This window comes from Camellia sinensis, chromosome 12, assembly GCF_055761805.1.
Source record: "Camellia sinensis isolate YWXY chromosome 12, ASM5576180v1, whole genome shotgun sequence".
In the NCBI taxonomy this organism is placed as follows: domain Eukaryota; kingdom Viridiplantae; phylum Streptophyta; class Magnoliopsida; order Ericales; family Theaceae; genus Camellia; species Camellia sinensis.
Window position 1 is genome coordinate 89,709,985 of NC_138972.1, and position 15,904 is coordinate 89,725,888.

Genomic DNA, 15,904 nt, shown 5'->3' on the forward strand with positions numbered 1-15,904 from the left:
AAAATACCATTATGTAAAAAAAGTTAAATTATTTCCGACCGATACTGAACTATTAGAGATTTGTATAAGAGGGTTATATTTAATTTTATGAATGATTTCTGTATAAATAAAAGTACTATTAATAATTTATTAAGAGACTAAACAGAAGAAATAGATTGAATATTTTGTAAATACAAAGACAAAATTAAATATTTTATTATTTTTTACTACAAAAATAATAGAAGTAAATTATTTTAACCCATAAAATGTACTATCTAATAAATTATAAAATAAGATTCTCATTATATATAACTCAAAAATTGTATAAAATAATTAAGATAAATATGAAGAAATAGCTTGTAAAAATGTATTAAATTGCTAAATTTTTTTAAAAACTTTATACCGCGTTTGGCGCTGATTGGGTATTGGTGGGGCGGGTAGAGTGTGCGTTGAGCCACCGACTCTGTACAAGGAAAGACTGACTTTGAGACTGACCTACAAAACTATCATATAGGGATACATACGTACGTGCATACAAAGTGTTTGGTGCAGTTTAAAAGTTGCTTATTTTAATTTTTAGTTTAATTTAAATTATTTTAATGTGTTTGGTTTAACTTAACAATGCAGCTTATAGCTTTTTGTAAATCAGAAATCAGCTTATTCTTTAAGTGAGGCAGAAGATGCTTAATTTATAAGTCAGAAATCAACTTATGTTCATACTTATAAGCTATAAACTGTTAAGGCATAAGTTATAAGCATTTTCCCACAGCTCTACCAAACAGGGCCAAAGGGCATTGGATTTACAACATTGATTCAGTTAATTAATTTTAATATTTTAATGGAACACTAATGATAGGATAAAAAAATAATAATAAAAAAAAAAAGATCAAAACATTACATCTACTACCAACTGATTAGAGTTGATTTTAGAATTAAATCTCAAACACATTTTTCTAATTAGGGCTTAGCTTTTTGGCCGTTTATGCTTTTTTCCAACCCCTCCAAGATTAAAAAAATAAAAACTTTATTCTGGCACCGTTTGGGAAGGTGGGTTGGAGGCTTTTTTGGCTATTTTAACCACAAAAAACAAAATAGGCTATTTTAACCATAACAAACAAAACATCACATCCAACCCATAATCATTACATTCTTCTCTCACAAAAAAATTCAAAAAAGCCAAAAAGCCAAAAAGTCCTTCCCAAACCAAGCTTTTAAGCCCAGGCTAAAATAGCCAAAAAAGCCAAAAAGCCAAAAAGCCAACCCACTTCCCAAACGGAGGCTCTGTAATCTGTACCACCACATTAGGTTATGATCTATTAAGGGGTGTTTTGGAACTTGGCTTAGAGGTAAAAATTAAAAGTTGACTTTTTTATATTTAAAGACAGTTGAAAAGTTAGTTTTTAGTCACTGATGAAATTATAATTCTATTCTTCATGAGTCAAAATATGTTACATGAGTAAAGTTGTAAATATTTTAAATTGAATTTGAGTAGTTTGGTTATTTTATTGTGATTTGATATCATAAATAAATATTAATCAAAAAAGTAAAAAGTAACTTTTTATCAACTTTTAAGATCATTTGTCAAAAAAGCTAAAAGTTTGATTAAAATTAAAAAAAAATCACTTTTTACCGTCTTCCTAAAATATGTCTAAGAGTTCGTTTGTAATGTGAGTTGACTTTTAACTTTTTAACTATTATAGGGGTCTTTTGGGAACAAGTTGAAAAAGCTAATTTTTTGGCATTTTAGTTTTTTTACACAAAAAAGTCAGTTTTTTTGTCAAAAAATTAAAAAGTCAGTTTTTTATCAATTTTCCAAAGCATCACTTAGTCTGAGACTAAAAAATCTTGTTGGAAATAGATTTTTTTGACTTTTTTAATTTTTGTAAGAAAAAAAAATAAAATAATTATGAGTTAGATATGATATTTTATAATATTTAATTAAAATAGTCCGGATATATATCCCAAACGGCGCCTAAATTAAAACTCAAAATCTCACTTTTTCTTACGTCTTCAAAAAAATAGATACCAACAAAACTTCATTTGGGCAGATTTACAAGGTTCATTTTGTTGACTTATTTAATTAAAAATATTAAGTTGTTGTTTGGTAAATTAATATATTTTTTTGTCTAAATAAACATAAAAAGATAAAATAAATTAATAAAATAAAATATCACATTTAAACTATAATTATTTTTTTTTTTCTTTATAATCATCATATTCAAATAAAAAAATAAAAAATTCTTTCTAAACAAAACTATTTTTACCAAGTTAAATTAATTAAAAAACTAAAAAATTATGCTAAATTAACTTCTCCCAAACCAAGACAAGTCGCATCTGACAAAGACAATTCTCGGTTTAAAAAATTCCAAGTAGACTCGCGAAATCCTATATTTCTTTTTTGAAGTGATTGACCTTAATTTATCAATTTTTCCACATACACATAATTTGATAAGAAAAATGTTTAGGAGCACTAATTAGTGCTCCCACTAATTAGGTGGCAGTGAGTTTCGTCATTAATGATATGATGTTTTGGTCTTGGAGTTATATTTTTTTTTTTTTTTTTTACTTTTTTAATACATTAGTGCTATTAGTAGTGATGTTTTTAGTGGGATGAATCATTGTTGATTTGATAATTGGGTCTGATATAATTTTCTCACATAAAATGATATTGAGCTAGACATAATCAAAATTGACGTGATGAGAGTAGTCGGACTTACCCATTCAGTGTAATTATTGTGTTTAAATTTTATATTTTAACGGATTTTTATTTTAAGTTTTGTCTAGTCAACAGATTGATATGAATAAAGTTTATTTAAAAAAATTAAAATCACAAGCCACTCATAAGCCTAAATCTTACAGGCAAAAATCAAACTGAATTGGACTACATATTTTTCGTTACACTTATATTATTAAGTTCTACATATTTTTCATTCATATATTTTTAATATTTTCATTAGTTATTTTTCTTATTTACTTCTCAACATAATTCATGTATTTTGATTTTATTTTATATTTTTATTTTTTCACATTTCATATAATCAAAAAAATAATAAAGTAACATATAATACCTATAATACCTATAAGTGGAGGGGAGAAAAAAGAAAGAAAAAAATAATAATTTAAACATGAGAACAAAAAAAATTAAATTAAAAATTAGACCAAAAAAATCAAACTAAATATTAGATTTACCTATGCGGCCTCTTACGGACCGGGTTTATGGACGGGTTCAGGTTACAAACATTTATTCAAAATCTTAAATAATCTTTTATAAGTTAGGACGGATTAAGTACTCAAGCGGGTTGAGATGTACCCAAAGTCACGTGGATCGAGCCGAGTAATACCAGATTTTTTTTGTCTACATGCCATTTGAAAACCCTTAATTGGAAGGGTTGGGCTTCCCTTTGGTGTGTAATCAGACTGGAGGGTATCATTGGCCCTATGGGGCATACTTTGGGTTTCGTTTCGATAATCCGAACGTTTAATATGTAGAACTCGTCGAGTACTATATACTTGTAATAATTCATATTGGTCAGATATCGATAACTATCTTATCAGATCAGATTTCTATCAATCGTTTATTTTTTTACAGTCTATTTTTTTTATATAAAACTGATTTGATTATATAACTATTAACATCTGATTAATGTGATTTTTAACAAACATATAGTATTCGACGAGTTTTACATATTGAACGATTTAGATTATCGAAATGAAACTCGTGATGAACCTCCATAAACCCAACAATACTTTAAAATCCATGATCGGATCGAAAGAAAGCCAACCCTAATCGGAGTCACGGACTACAAAAGACTGAAAAAAAAAAGATAGATACTATTGGAATAAGATATGACATCAGCACACACTGTATCATTTATTATACTCACTTATAAAATTGTTCATTATATAATTAATTTAAAACATGACAGAGCAAATTACTAATAGAGCAAATTACTAATAAATTTTAATAGTTAAATTTAATTTTTATTAAATTTTATTAAAATTAAATTTTAATAAAATTATCATTAAAAATAATTTTTCTGACGATTTTTTTTATATCATCAGAAATTGGTGACTTTTTTTGTCACGATTTTTATAAAGTGTCACTAAAACTTATCATTAGTGACTTTTTTATGATAAATTTTTTAAACTATTGTTGAAAGTCGAAAATTAGTGATTTTTTGTAATAATTTTTTTAAATTATCGTTAATACTTATAATTAGTGATATTTTTTTGTAATAATTTTTAAATTATCATTAAAAATTAGTTATTAATAATATTTTTTAATAATATTTAATAAAAAATATCATTAATTATTATAAAACTTATTAGATAATAAATTCAAAGATACGGTGAATTATCGAATAATTACCGAAGAACAGAGGCGAAATGAAAAAAGAAAAAAGGAAAAAAAAAAGCTGCTACTGCTAAAGAAAAAGTACCAACCACCCGTCCTTAAAAGGGGCATGACAACCACCACTTAGAAGCATCCACATCTCCCCTTCTCTCTCTGTCTCTCTCCCTCTCTACCCCTCTCTCTCAATTGCCGAGGAAGCATGGACAATCAATGCAGTCCTCTTCTCACTTGGGCTTACTATTCCCAGGGAAAGGTACATATCTCTTCTTCTTCTTCTTCTACTTCTCAACATACATAAATCTACCCAAAAATTCTACCCAATCATTGAAAAATTAATCTGAAATGCAAGTGTATGGTGTAAAGTAGTTTTTTTGGTAAATTTTATGAGTATGTAGTGCTGTTGCTTTGCATTGGACTCCATTGGGTTCCCCATTTCTTTACAAATTGAGAGCTAATGTTTGTTGATTTTGGTGAAAACAGAGCATGGATGAGCTAAGACAGTCTCTTTTACTCACAACTCTGGAGCTAGAAACAACTCGGCTTAAAGCTCAAGAAGAGCTAAAAATGAGAGACGAACAATTGAATCATCTCAAGTCTCTGCTCTCCGAAGCAATCAGAGAAAGAGACGAAGCTCAAGACAAATGTCACAAACTCTTCTTAGATCAACTCTTAGCTCCAATTTCTGGAATTTCAAGCATTGAAGACGAACCCAGAAGAGGATTAGACTCCAACAATGGCTTTTCATCTTCAGATTGCGAAGAAAGCATCATTTCACCACCGCCACCAGCAATTCCATTCGTGTCTGACAAGCCTTTGCCAGAACAGGGGAAGCTGTTGCAGGCAGTGATGAAAGCAGGGCCACTGCTTCAGACCCTCCTGCTTGCAGGGCCACTGCCGGAGTGGCGCCACCCTCCGCCGCCGCTGGACTCCTATCAGATTCCGCCGCCGCCGCCGCAACTCCTCCACCGAGAGCCTTCCCTAGACACTGGTTCTTGTGAGGACAAAACTAATAGGAAAAGGGTTTTCTGTGAAGGCTCTGATTCTTTAAATGAGACTAGTAAGTACCCAAGATTTGTCCATCATTGACTACCCACTGTTAGTGATCCACGGAGTTACAGAATTATACTTAGCATTTCTTTGTAGTAATTGAATTTAGTGAGGGAGTTATTGTGAGTTGGGTATTCAAACTAATCTAAGTACTTGTACAGATATCTGTTTCAGAAAAGTTGTTCTGTTTTTTTTTTTCTTTTCACCTAGGGCTTGTTTGATTTTTTTATTTGTAATACCATATTTTATATTTACAAATTGTCTTAGATATGAATGATATGAAAGATTCATTTCCTCCCTACTTAAAAGGATTTTCTATTGAAAAAGTTTTTCCTTTTTTATTTGAAGATGGGCATGTATGGAAGAGCAGAACTTAGAATAAGGATCGTTAAATTGACCGTTAACATACTTATTATGCTTGTCAGATGGGTCTAAACAACCGAACTATCTCATGATTTCTTCTGATTAACTACATGTTTTAGTAAGTCATTCGGAAGCGCTTTATATTAAGGGAAACTTCTTGATCCATCTAATTTTTTTTTGAAAAATGTTTGGGAGTTTTAAATCGGGAGCACTAAAGGAGCTCTAGAGAGTAGGTCCCACTGACTGATGTGATGTTTTGACCTTAAGTTTTTTTTTTTCTTTTTTTTTTGAATTTTCACCTCATTAGTGGTCCATTAATGCTCTCAAATTAGTGGGATGTATCATTATTGTTTTTTTTTATGTATCCACGCCAATCTCTTTAAATTTTTAGTTAAATTAGAACTAAAAAAGTTATTTTTCTATTTTAGCTAATCACCTCACTGCATCAAACTATCTATTCTAACTCAATCCTATTAAAATATTTGTTATTATTTTTTTAAGCTGTCGGCCAAACAATTCTAATATTCTTTTGTAAAAGGTAAAATTCGAAGAAATGTAAAAAAAAAAATGCCGTTGACCGGTTGACCGGCCGGACTTCTGGGTGGACATTCGGTAACACACAAGTAGCGATGAACAGTGCCTCGCTTGTTGTAATGAGTTACTGTAGCAATCATAAATTTTAACGAGCTACAAGCGAGTTTGATGCAGTTAATTTTTTGAAGTTTATTAGCTAAAAAATGATTTTGAAGAACTTGATGAGGATGCTCTTATGACCTTGAAGGTTGAGTATTCTGGCTTATTTTGGTAATTGAGAAAAAAATCAACTTGTTAATTTATTAACTTATTTAAATTATACCATCTCTATATTTTTTTTCATATATTTTTTTAAAAATAGCCCATAAGCCCAAAAAAACTACTTCCCAAAATACGACTCAATTGGAAAGGTGGTGTTGAGTTTAGTGGGTCTACCTCGTAACTTATCCCTACACTACTAATTTAAATTCATCATGTATGGATTTTTTTTTTAAATGAATATAATTTAATTATATAATTATCGATATTTGATCATCTTAATTTTTTTGTATAAATGTTTTTCCTAACAAAATTAATAAAATGAATAATTTGAATCGCTAAAATAAGTCTCGAGATGATTACAGTATGTGCAATAATAGTTGAATGGTTAACTCATTTTTCACAACACATTTGTTCAAGTTGATATTAAAATTTTCTTTTGCATAATTTATCTTTATTATTAAAATTATAAGATCAACGATTTAGATTATCGTCATGTCTATATGAAAACATCAAAACTCAACTTTCTTTAGATTTTGTTTGGGAAGTTGGATTTATAATAAAAAAATCACTATAAATTATCATATCACTCTCTCTACTTTCTATACATATTTTTTTAAAAAAAATTAATTAAAATAATCAATTCTCAAACAGTACTTGGTATCAAAGGGCTTTGGCCTCATTTGGAAACTTCTATTTTGGCTAAAATAGTTAATAATGATTTAAAAAAAATTAAAATAGTCAATAAAATAAAATGTCACTTCTTACAAATTAATTAATCACTCTTTCACTTATAACCACTTCTTCAATTAAAAAAAATCCAAAAACCATTCTATATATATATATACATATATTATCTCATAAAATAGCCAAAAATAACTAAAATAGTCAAATTTTCAAACAAAGCCTTGGTATCGAGTTGTTGAGATTGGGGGAGATGCGTATGGCCAACAACCAGAAGGTCGAGGAGCCCTACATGTCGATTTAAGAGAGTGGACCACAAATCAGAATTAGTGTCTAATCTAATATACTATTACCGTAAGATTTTTAATTATTATTATTATTTTATTTGGGGTTTTTTTTTTAAGCTCCCTAATAATAACAATTTTCTGTATAAAGGACATTAAAAAATGTAATACTGCCTCAGGTCCCTAACCAAAATACCCACGCATTTTATCAATTTCTTGGACCAAAATACCCTACGTCTGTTCATCTTCAAATGAGTTGAATGTTGACAAGATCAGCAGAGATGAGCTTTACGAGTATTGGTCTCAAGTCATTGATCAGAGCTTCGATTCTCGACTCCAGATCTTCTTCGACATGTATGCATTATTATTTTTTCTTTTCAAAAAAATTTAATAGATGTATATATATATGATACATACATATATATATATATATATACAATTTGTTGCTTACTGTCTTGACTAGTATATATATGATAATTAATCAATTAAGACCATTTGCAACCATAATCAAACAGTCACTCTTGGTTATCTTATCTATGGTTGCAAACATATATATATATATATGATACATACATATATATATATACAATGTCAGCACATATATATATATATATATATATCCAGTGTTGAATATAACATCTTCAGGTTCAAAATTTCTCTGAGTGTTGAATATAACGTCTTTTGATTTTTTGGGTTTAGTAGAATTGGAGTTTTTTCTGGAAAAGCAATATTTGGACCCCTACTTGAAGAATATTGGAAAAAGAAGCTTGAGGAAGAGGCAGCAGTAGAGGAAGGCTTAAAGTAATCCAGAGAAATTTGAATTTTCTCTGGATTCAACCCAGAGAAATTCATACCATTAAGTTTAAAGAAAATCTATCACAAACTCATAGAAGAACTATTAATTTGTTTGTGCAGGAAATTGTGATTGAATCAGCAGCAGCAAAACCAATGACAAATTGATAAAATCAGAGTTTTATCGTTCCAGAGAAATTCTGGACCAGAGAAATTTGAAATTTCTCTGGGTTGAATCCAGAGAAATTCCTGCGAAGTCCAGAATTTCTTTGCTTCCAACTGATGATGGGTTGCTTTCCTTCCAACTGTCAAAATTGAACTGCTTTCTGTACATTTGGGGCTTCTTATTGAAGCTTCTTGTGTTCTTGTTTTTGTAAATTTCTCTGGCTTGCTACTACTCTATTGGTGTGGCTAATTTTCTCTGGCATTTATAATTTTCTCTGGCCAAATTACTTTTCTTACTTGTGTGTCTAATTTTCTTTGGCAGCATTTATAATTTTCTCTGGCCACATTATGTTTATGTCTTGTGTCTAATTTTCTATGGCATATTTATTTTGTTCAATGCTACCTTGTAATTTTCTCTGGGATTACAAGGTAATTTTCTCTGTCAAGGTAATTTTCTCTGTAATTTTCTCTGTTGCTACCTTGAAGAACCAATAAGCATCAAGATCAAGACACCAACTTCAAGGGTGATTTTCACTCAACTACAAGCTTAACATTTTCTCTGTCATTTTCATTGGATTATAATAACAAACCTATGATTTTCTCTATACTACAAAGAAAAGTCCAGAAACATGAATAGTGCAAAAAAAAAAAAAATGAAAAGTGCAAAGAAAACATATCAGAAAACTTTGAAAAGTGCAAACATATAAAAACACAACATATAAGTCCAGAGAAATTTGTAATACTTATCATTTGTAATACAATCATATGATTTTCTCTGGACTACAAAGAAAAGTCCAGAGAAATTTGTGAACTTATGTTTATGTCTTGTGTCTAATTTTCTATGGCATATTTATTTTGTTCAATGCACCATTTCCTCAAAATTTCTCTGTCGTGTAATTTTCTCTGTCATGTTTATGTTGCTACCTTGTAATTTTCTCTGTTGTGTAATCATTGCTACCTTGTAATTTTCTCTGGGATTACAAGGTAATTTTCTCTGTCAAGGTAATTTTCTCTGTAATTTTCTCTGTTGCTACCTTGAAGAACCAATAAGCATCAAGATCAAGACACCAACTTCAAGGGTGATTTTCACTCAACTACAAGCTTAACATTTTCTCTGTCATTTTCATTGGATTATAATAACAAACTTATGATTTTCTCTATACTACAAAGAAAAGTCCAGAACCATGAATAGTGCAAAAAAAAAAAAAAAAATGAAAAGTGCAAAGAAAACATATCAGAAAACTTTGAAAAGTGCAAACATATAAAAACACAACATATAAGTCCAGAGAAATTTGTAATACTTATCATTTGTAATACAATCATATGATTTTCTCTGGACTACAAAGAAAAGTCCAGAGAAATTTGTGAACTTATATTCACTTTCAATATAACAAAAACAAAAACACATTAACATCAAGAGACAAAAATATATTAAACACAAGCACATAAAAAAATCACAGAGAAAATCTGTTATGTTCACAAAACACTTAATTCAAAAAAAATTTTAAAAAAAAACAAAACATTTACTGCTCTATTGCTACGTCTGTAAATTTCTCTGCCTACTTACAATTTTCTCTGTGATTTTCACTGCACTACAAGTTTACAATTTTCTCTGTGATTTGAGTTCAATTATAGTAACAAACCTGCAATTTTCTCTGCACTACACAAAAAATGCAAAGTGAACAAAAAACAGAGCACAAAACGCAGAAAAACAGAGCACCAAAAAGGAACTCATAACCATGTTGACAGAGAATGAAAAAGCAACTCCAAAAATCAAAATCAACTCCATCGAAAATTCATCAATAATAGATAATGAAAAATTAACTTCAAAAATCAAAAAGAACAACACTGAGTTCGTCTCTCTCACATTGATCAAAACTAAAAACAAAAACCTAATTCAACACCTACACGATCAAATCAAATCAAAAATTGAAAACTTATCTATTTCAACTCCACATGAAATCAAATCAAACACAATGAACCAGATTTCAACTCCTACACGATCAATCAACACCTACAAACAACGAACATGATTTCAACTCGTACAGGATTTCAACACCTACAAACAACGAATAGGATTTCAACACCTACAAAACCCTAGAAAATCTCCACAAAAATCTGAATCGTCAAATTCATCCTCACGTAATCTCCCACAAAATATCAATATGATCTTTAGCTGCCAAATTGAAAACAACGTATATTATAAACAAGGGTAAGACAGGTATTTTACACTCTAAAATAACATTGAGGGACCTTAGGCTACAAAAGAACACATTGTGGACCTAATCCATTACTAAAAGTTGGATAGGGACCTTAAACCGATTTTCCCTTTTATTAATCTGATATGATGTTTCTCCAATTATTTCTCTCTTCCTTTCGTAATTTAATTTACCTAAACATCAGCCTCACTCTTAAAACTTTTTTGGAGAATTTATATATATAAGAAAAAAAAATTCAAGATTTGATTCTTATAATGAATTAAATCTTGAATTTTAATTTTATCAATTTAACTTTTAAGTTTATGATTTGTTTTTAAGCTAAATCATTTATTTATATTCGTTAAGTTAAATCAACAAAAAAAATTAATTTTTTAATCATTAAATTCAATGAAAATGAGAATTTTAGACATTTTATACACATAAATATAAAGTTTAACGGCTAAAATATTATTTTTTCATCAATTTTATTTAACCAAAATAAATTGATGGTTTAGATTAAAACTAAATTAAAAATTTCAATTTCAAATTGATAAAATTAAAAATTTAAGATTTATTTTATTATAAGAAATAAAATCTAATATTTTTTTTTAGTTATTATTTTCCCAAGTTTTTTATTTTTACTTTCACAATATTTTTTTATTTATGATTATTATTATTTATTTTTCCTCTCTAACAAGCAAAGCAAACGGGGACTGGTTGTTCAGATTCCAACTGCATAAAGCTTTGTAAAGCTTAATAAGCGGACCCATATCGGTGCAAAACAAGCGAGTGTCCAAAATCAGAGTGTATGTTTGCTGCACCTTAAAAGGAGTTATTTATGACTTTTTCTAATTTTAAGATTCTCTATTATACCGATTTAGTTTAGGGTAATTTATATTGGGTATGGCTTCTGTCTAGTCCGGGATCGAATTAGACGGTGTTGTTAGGCCCGTGGGGGCCCACCACGGATCCCGTTTTGATAATCTGAACCGTCAATGTGTAAAAATCGTCGAGTACTATATGTCTGTAAAAAATCACGTTAATTGGATATCGATAGCTATGTGATCAAAACAGTTTTTTGTCAACCGTTAATTTGTTCACCGTCGAATTTTTTTAATACGAAACTGATTTGATCATATAGCTATCGATATCCGATCAACGTGATTTTTAACAGGCATATAATACTCGACGAGTTCTACACAGTAAACGGTTCAGATTATCAAAACGGGACCCGTGGTGGATCCTCATTGGCCCAACAGTACTGTCCAGTCCGATCCTGGACTAAACAGAAGCCATGCCCTTTATATTTGTCCATTTTTTCATTTTGATTTTTAATTTAATTTATTTTCATATTTTAAATTTTTCTCAATTTACTCTCATAACTAATTTATATATAAAATTAGATATAAAATGACATATTGACTATCATATGACGTAATAATATTTTATTATATATAACTCACACATTTAATACAAATCCAAATTCTAATATAATAATATATATTTTTAAATCACGTGGTTGTCAGTGTATCATTTTTTGTCTGATTTTGTATATAAGTTAGCTTTGGAAGTAACTTAGGAAAAATATAAAACATAAAGGAATAAAGTGAGAAAAAACAAACTTTAAAGGTCAAGGTAAGAAATAGAGTGTTTTACTGTGATTTTTTTTGTTTATAATTTATATGGGAAAAATGGTAAAAATAATGTGTGTATCATTTTTTGTCTGATTTTGTATATAAGTTAGCTTTGGAAGTAACTTAGGAAAAATATAAAACATAAAGGAATAAAGTGAGAAAAAACAAACTTTAAAGGTCAAGGTAAGAAATAGAGTGTTTTACTGTGATTTTTTTTGTTTATAATTTATATGGGAAAAATGGTAAAAATAATGTGAATAAGTTAAACGAGCTTTGAATAAGCTAAGTTAAGAATCAATAAGATTAACCATGTCTACCTTAAGACTACATTTAGTTCATAAATTTAAAAAGAAATTTTAAAAAGAAAAAAAAAAAAGTGTGTGAAATGTAAGTGAAATGTAATTATCTTTTCCCTTTTTCTTTTTAAATCTCTATCCAAATTTATAAACCACACACAATGTCAAAGAAACAAAAAGCCTTCATTTCCTAGCAAATGAAGGCTTCTACCTATTTGTTGGGTTTTGATGATACTGTAATTCCAGCGAAGGATAAGTCGAGCTAATCCACGCTTCTAACAAGTTTGCTGGCCTTGAAGTCCACGGAGCGTACCTGCAAAAAGGTTCACGAGGGGAGGTAATCCCTTGGCGGACACTCCGACGATCGAGTTAGGATAGAATAGATTGATTGTGTCGAGAGAGAAGAGAGGGACGAAGAATTTAACTTTTAACGTATCTCGAAAGCTTCCTTATATCCTTTGCTCATCATTTCCTTATCCATTCCAAACTGTCTTGTTGACTAAAAGTCTATATTCTAGCTTGCATCGTTCATGGTGAGTTTGTATCCTCCAGCGTGAAGGGGTTGTCGTATTTAATGCTACAAGAGCCTCATTAATGGCTGATGTGTGGGTGTAATAATTTTGCAGGATCTTTGTCTGCTTACGTGACTAGGCCTCTGCTCGACAAGTGTTTGAATGTTATTGGTTCTGGCTAAGTGTTGATTTCTCAAAGTTATTGAGCTTTGATCATTGGGATGTGAACTGGGCCCTGATTAGTGGGTTGGGCCCTCTTGGGTGTCCATCGATATCAAGTTTAATTTTTTTTCCCCTTCTACTCCAAATTGTATTTCCTTTTAATTAAATAATTTTTTTTTAAAAAAAAATATTAAATATTCTCAAAATACCATGTGACATGATTTACTTGAGATACTCGTAACTAATAAGAAACTACAACACACACTAATGTCTAATGATGTGTTTGAAGCATGAATTTAGGTAGAGATTTGAAAAAAAGGAGAAAAGTGTGTGAAATGTAGATGAAATGTAATTATATTTCATTCACGGGTGATTATTCAGTATTCTCGAAGTATGGACACGTGGTGCTCCATAAGGTTTTGATTGGTATAAAATGATAGGGGTCCACGATTTATGTTGGGGATGGGAGAACAATATGAGACTAATTAGTAATTGACTCGGAGTATGATCACATGGTGTTCTGAAATTATTGAATAATTTCCCATCATTCACATTTCACTTAATTTTTCTCTTTCTATTTTTAAATTCGTACTCAAATTCATACTCTAAACACAACTTAAATAGATATTTCTTTATTTCTTAACTACTTAATCAAAGTTTAGTTAATACGTCCATACTCAAAAAAAATTTCTCTACGCAGTGAGTGATGTCACCTGATAATTATTTAAAAAACCGTTGTTCAAATGAATGCTATACACATTTTTTTCATTTCAAACTTTCACTAGGTTTTTTTTTTTTAAGCTGAAATATATACTTGTACTTGTTGATGCCTAACTATATGTCCACTTAATTGGTGGAAGTAATCATTTTAATCGCCATTTATTATTGTAAACTAGAAGACATTTTAAACATAAAATAAATTTATCTTGCTTCTACTGGCAACAATTTGACAATTTTGAAAGAAATAAAAATAAATAAAAATTTGATGTTCAACCACTGTCGAAACCAGTCTTCAAGAAAGCTTCCAAAATGGTGGCAAAAAAGAAAGCCGTAAATCAATTTGATTGACCAATCAATCTGTGAGGGAGTCTTGTGTTTGGGTGAGATTTTTGTCTCACGTGGCGTGTTTCAAAGAATTGTTTGGGTGACAGATTTGATGTAGTTTGATTGTCTTTTTCAACTCTATTTTAAAGATTTTTGTTCATTTATTTGGTGAGATCTTTTTTTTTTAATTATTTGTGATTATTTGGAATTGATCTAAGAGTAGTTTGTGAGACCATTCGTGTCTCGTTTGTAATCATTTGAACAATTTTTGATTGATAGTAGAATCAGATTTTCATCCCATGAACATATCTCACATTGAGAGAATCACGTAAAAATTCTTATATTACTATTGATTTAATTTTTTTACATTAATTTTTATTCTCATTAATTAATTTACTTGTAAAAAATCATAAACTTTCCCTAACAATTGCATCAGTTAGGTCTTGTTCAATCAATTAGGTAATAATAATCAATTTTGAAATGTTCAATCAAACTATGATAACTACAAAGAAAAACGAATGTTAGAAGTGTTACTGAATATGGTATATATATATATATATTAAATTTTGTAATTAAGTTTTGTTATATTAGAATATTTTCATAATTTTTTTATTGCACATTCTTACTTTACCTGTATATAGACCTCTTCATTATATTGTAAAATACACATAATATAATATTATTTTTTTTCTTTCTCTTAAATATTGTAGCATAGTATCAGAGTTATAGGTTAAACTCTTAGTGTTCTTTGCCTTATTGGCATGCGACAACCTTACCTTGGTCACTCACTAGACCTCAGGCCTATCTGCTGTCTCACCATAGCCACCAAACCTTCTTTGACATCATCGTCTTCACTCCTCTACATCTCCCAACTCTACTATCTCCTTATAAATCCATTCTTCTATCTATGAGGTGTGCAGGGTGCAATTCGAAAGATTTGAGAGTAAAATTATAAATCAAATAGTGGATTAGCAAATTAGCGGATTGACAAATTATAGTTTAAGTAGTTTTCTAACTAATTATCAAGCCTTTGCATAATATAGAATATTAATTTGCATAATATTTTTCATATATATAACTACTAATTTGTAATATTTTATTTTGATATTTCATTATAAGTTAAAAAACATATATGTATTAACTATAGCGAAACAGAACGATTTTAAATGTGATTTATAAATTTTAAAATTTAAACCGCGATTAGCAGATATAGCAGTGCGAATTGATGCAAATCAATACAATTTTAATAAATTTGACGATATTTTACACAACTCTGCTTCTATCAAACACATCAAACCTTTTCATCACCACCGTGCTACAGCTGTAGCTCCAGCGATAAAGCCAACTATAGCTCCGACCATCATCACTGTATTTCACCGTTGCCCACAAACCCATAAGCTCTGCAACTGTTTAATCAAACTCATCATTCTTCACAAGTTTTCAATCAAACCCATCCAAAATTCTCTCTCTTGGATCTTCACTCTTTTTTTATTCAAACAAAACAATTTATTTTTCAGCTCAATCACATACGTTTGTCACACCATTATTTTTTACACCATGTGGTTTTCTCTTTCTCTCACTTCTTTCTTTTTTTTTTT

The 15,904-nt window shown here is 29.5% G+C and overlaps 1 protein-coding gene and 1 long non-coding RNA gene across 2 annotated transcripts; both read left to right on the forward strand.

Moving 5' to 3' along the window:
- The first annotated feature begins 4,402 nt into the window (after positions 1-4,402).
- On the forward strand, positions 4,403-5,706 carry LOC114322375 (enabled-like protein (DUF1635)). The gene is made up of 2 exons (XM_028269670.2): positions 4,403-4,586; positions 4,814-5,706. The coding sequence occupies exons 1-2, from the start codon at positions 4,533-4,535 to the stop codon at positions 5,417-5,419; spliced, it is 660 nt and encodes a 219-aa protein (XP_028125471.2). The 5' UTR covers positions 4,403-4,532; the 3' UTR covers positions 5,420-5,706.
- A 1,960-nt stretch (positions 5,707-7,666) lies between these two features.
- Positions 7,667-8,722, forward strand: LOC145804624 (uncharacterized). The gene is made up of 2 exons (XR_014346788.1): positions 7,667-7,857; positions 8,419-8,722. It is a non-coding gene; the product is annotated as an uncharacterized LOC145804624 (long non-coding RNA).
- Positions 8,723-15,904: the final 7,182 nt, after the last annotated feature.

Coding starts and splice junctions, on each gene's coding strand:
- LOC114322375 (XM_028269670.2), top strand. CDS start 4,533: ATGGACAATCAATGCAGTCCTCTTCTCACTTGGGCTTACTATTCCCAG. Junction 4,587..4,813: donor CTTACTATTCCCAGGGAAAG/GTACATATCTCT, acceptor TGGTGAAAACAG/AGCATGGATGAGCTAAGACA.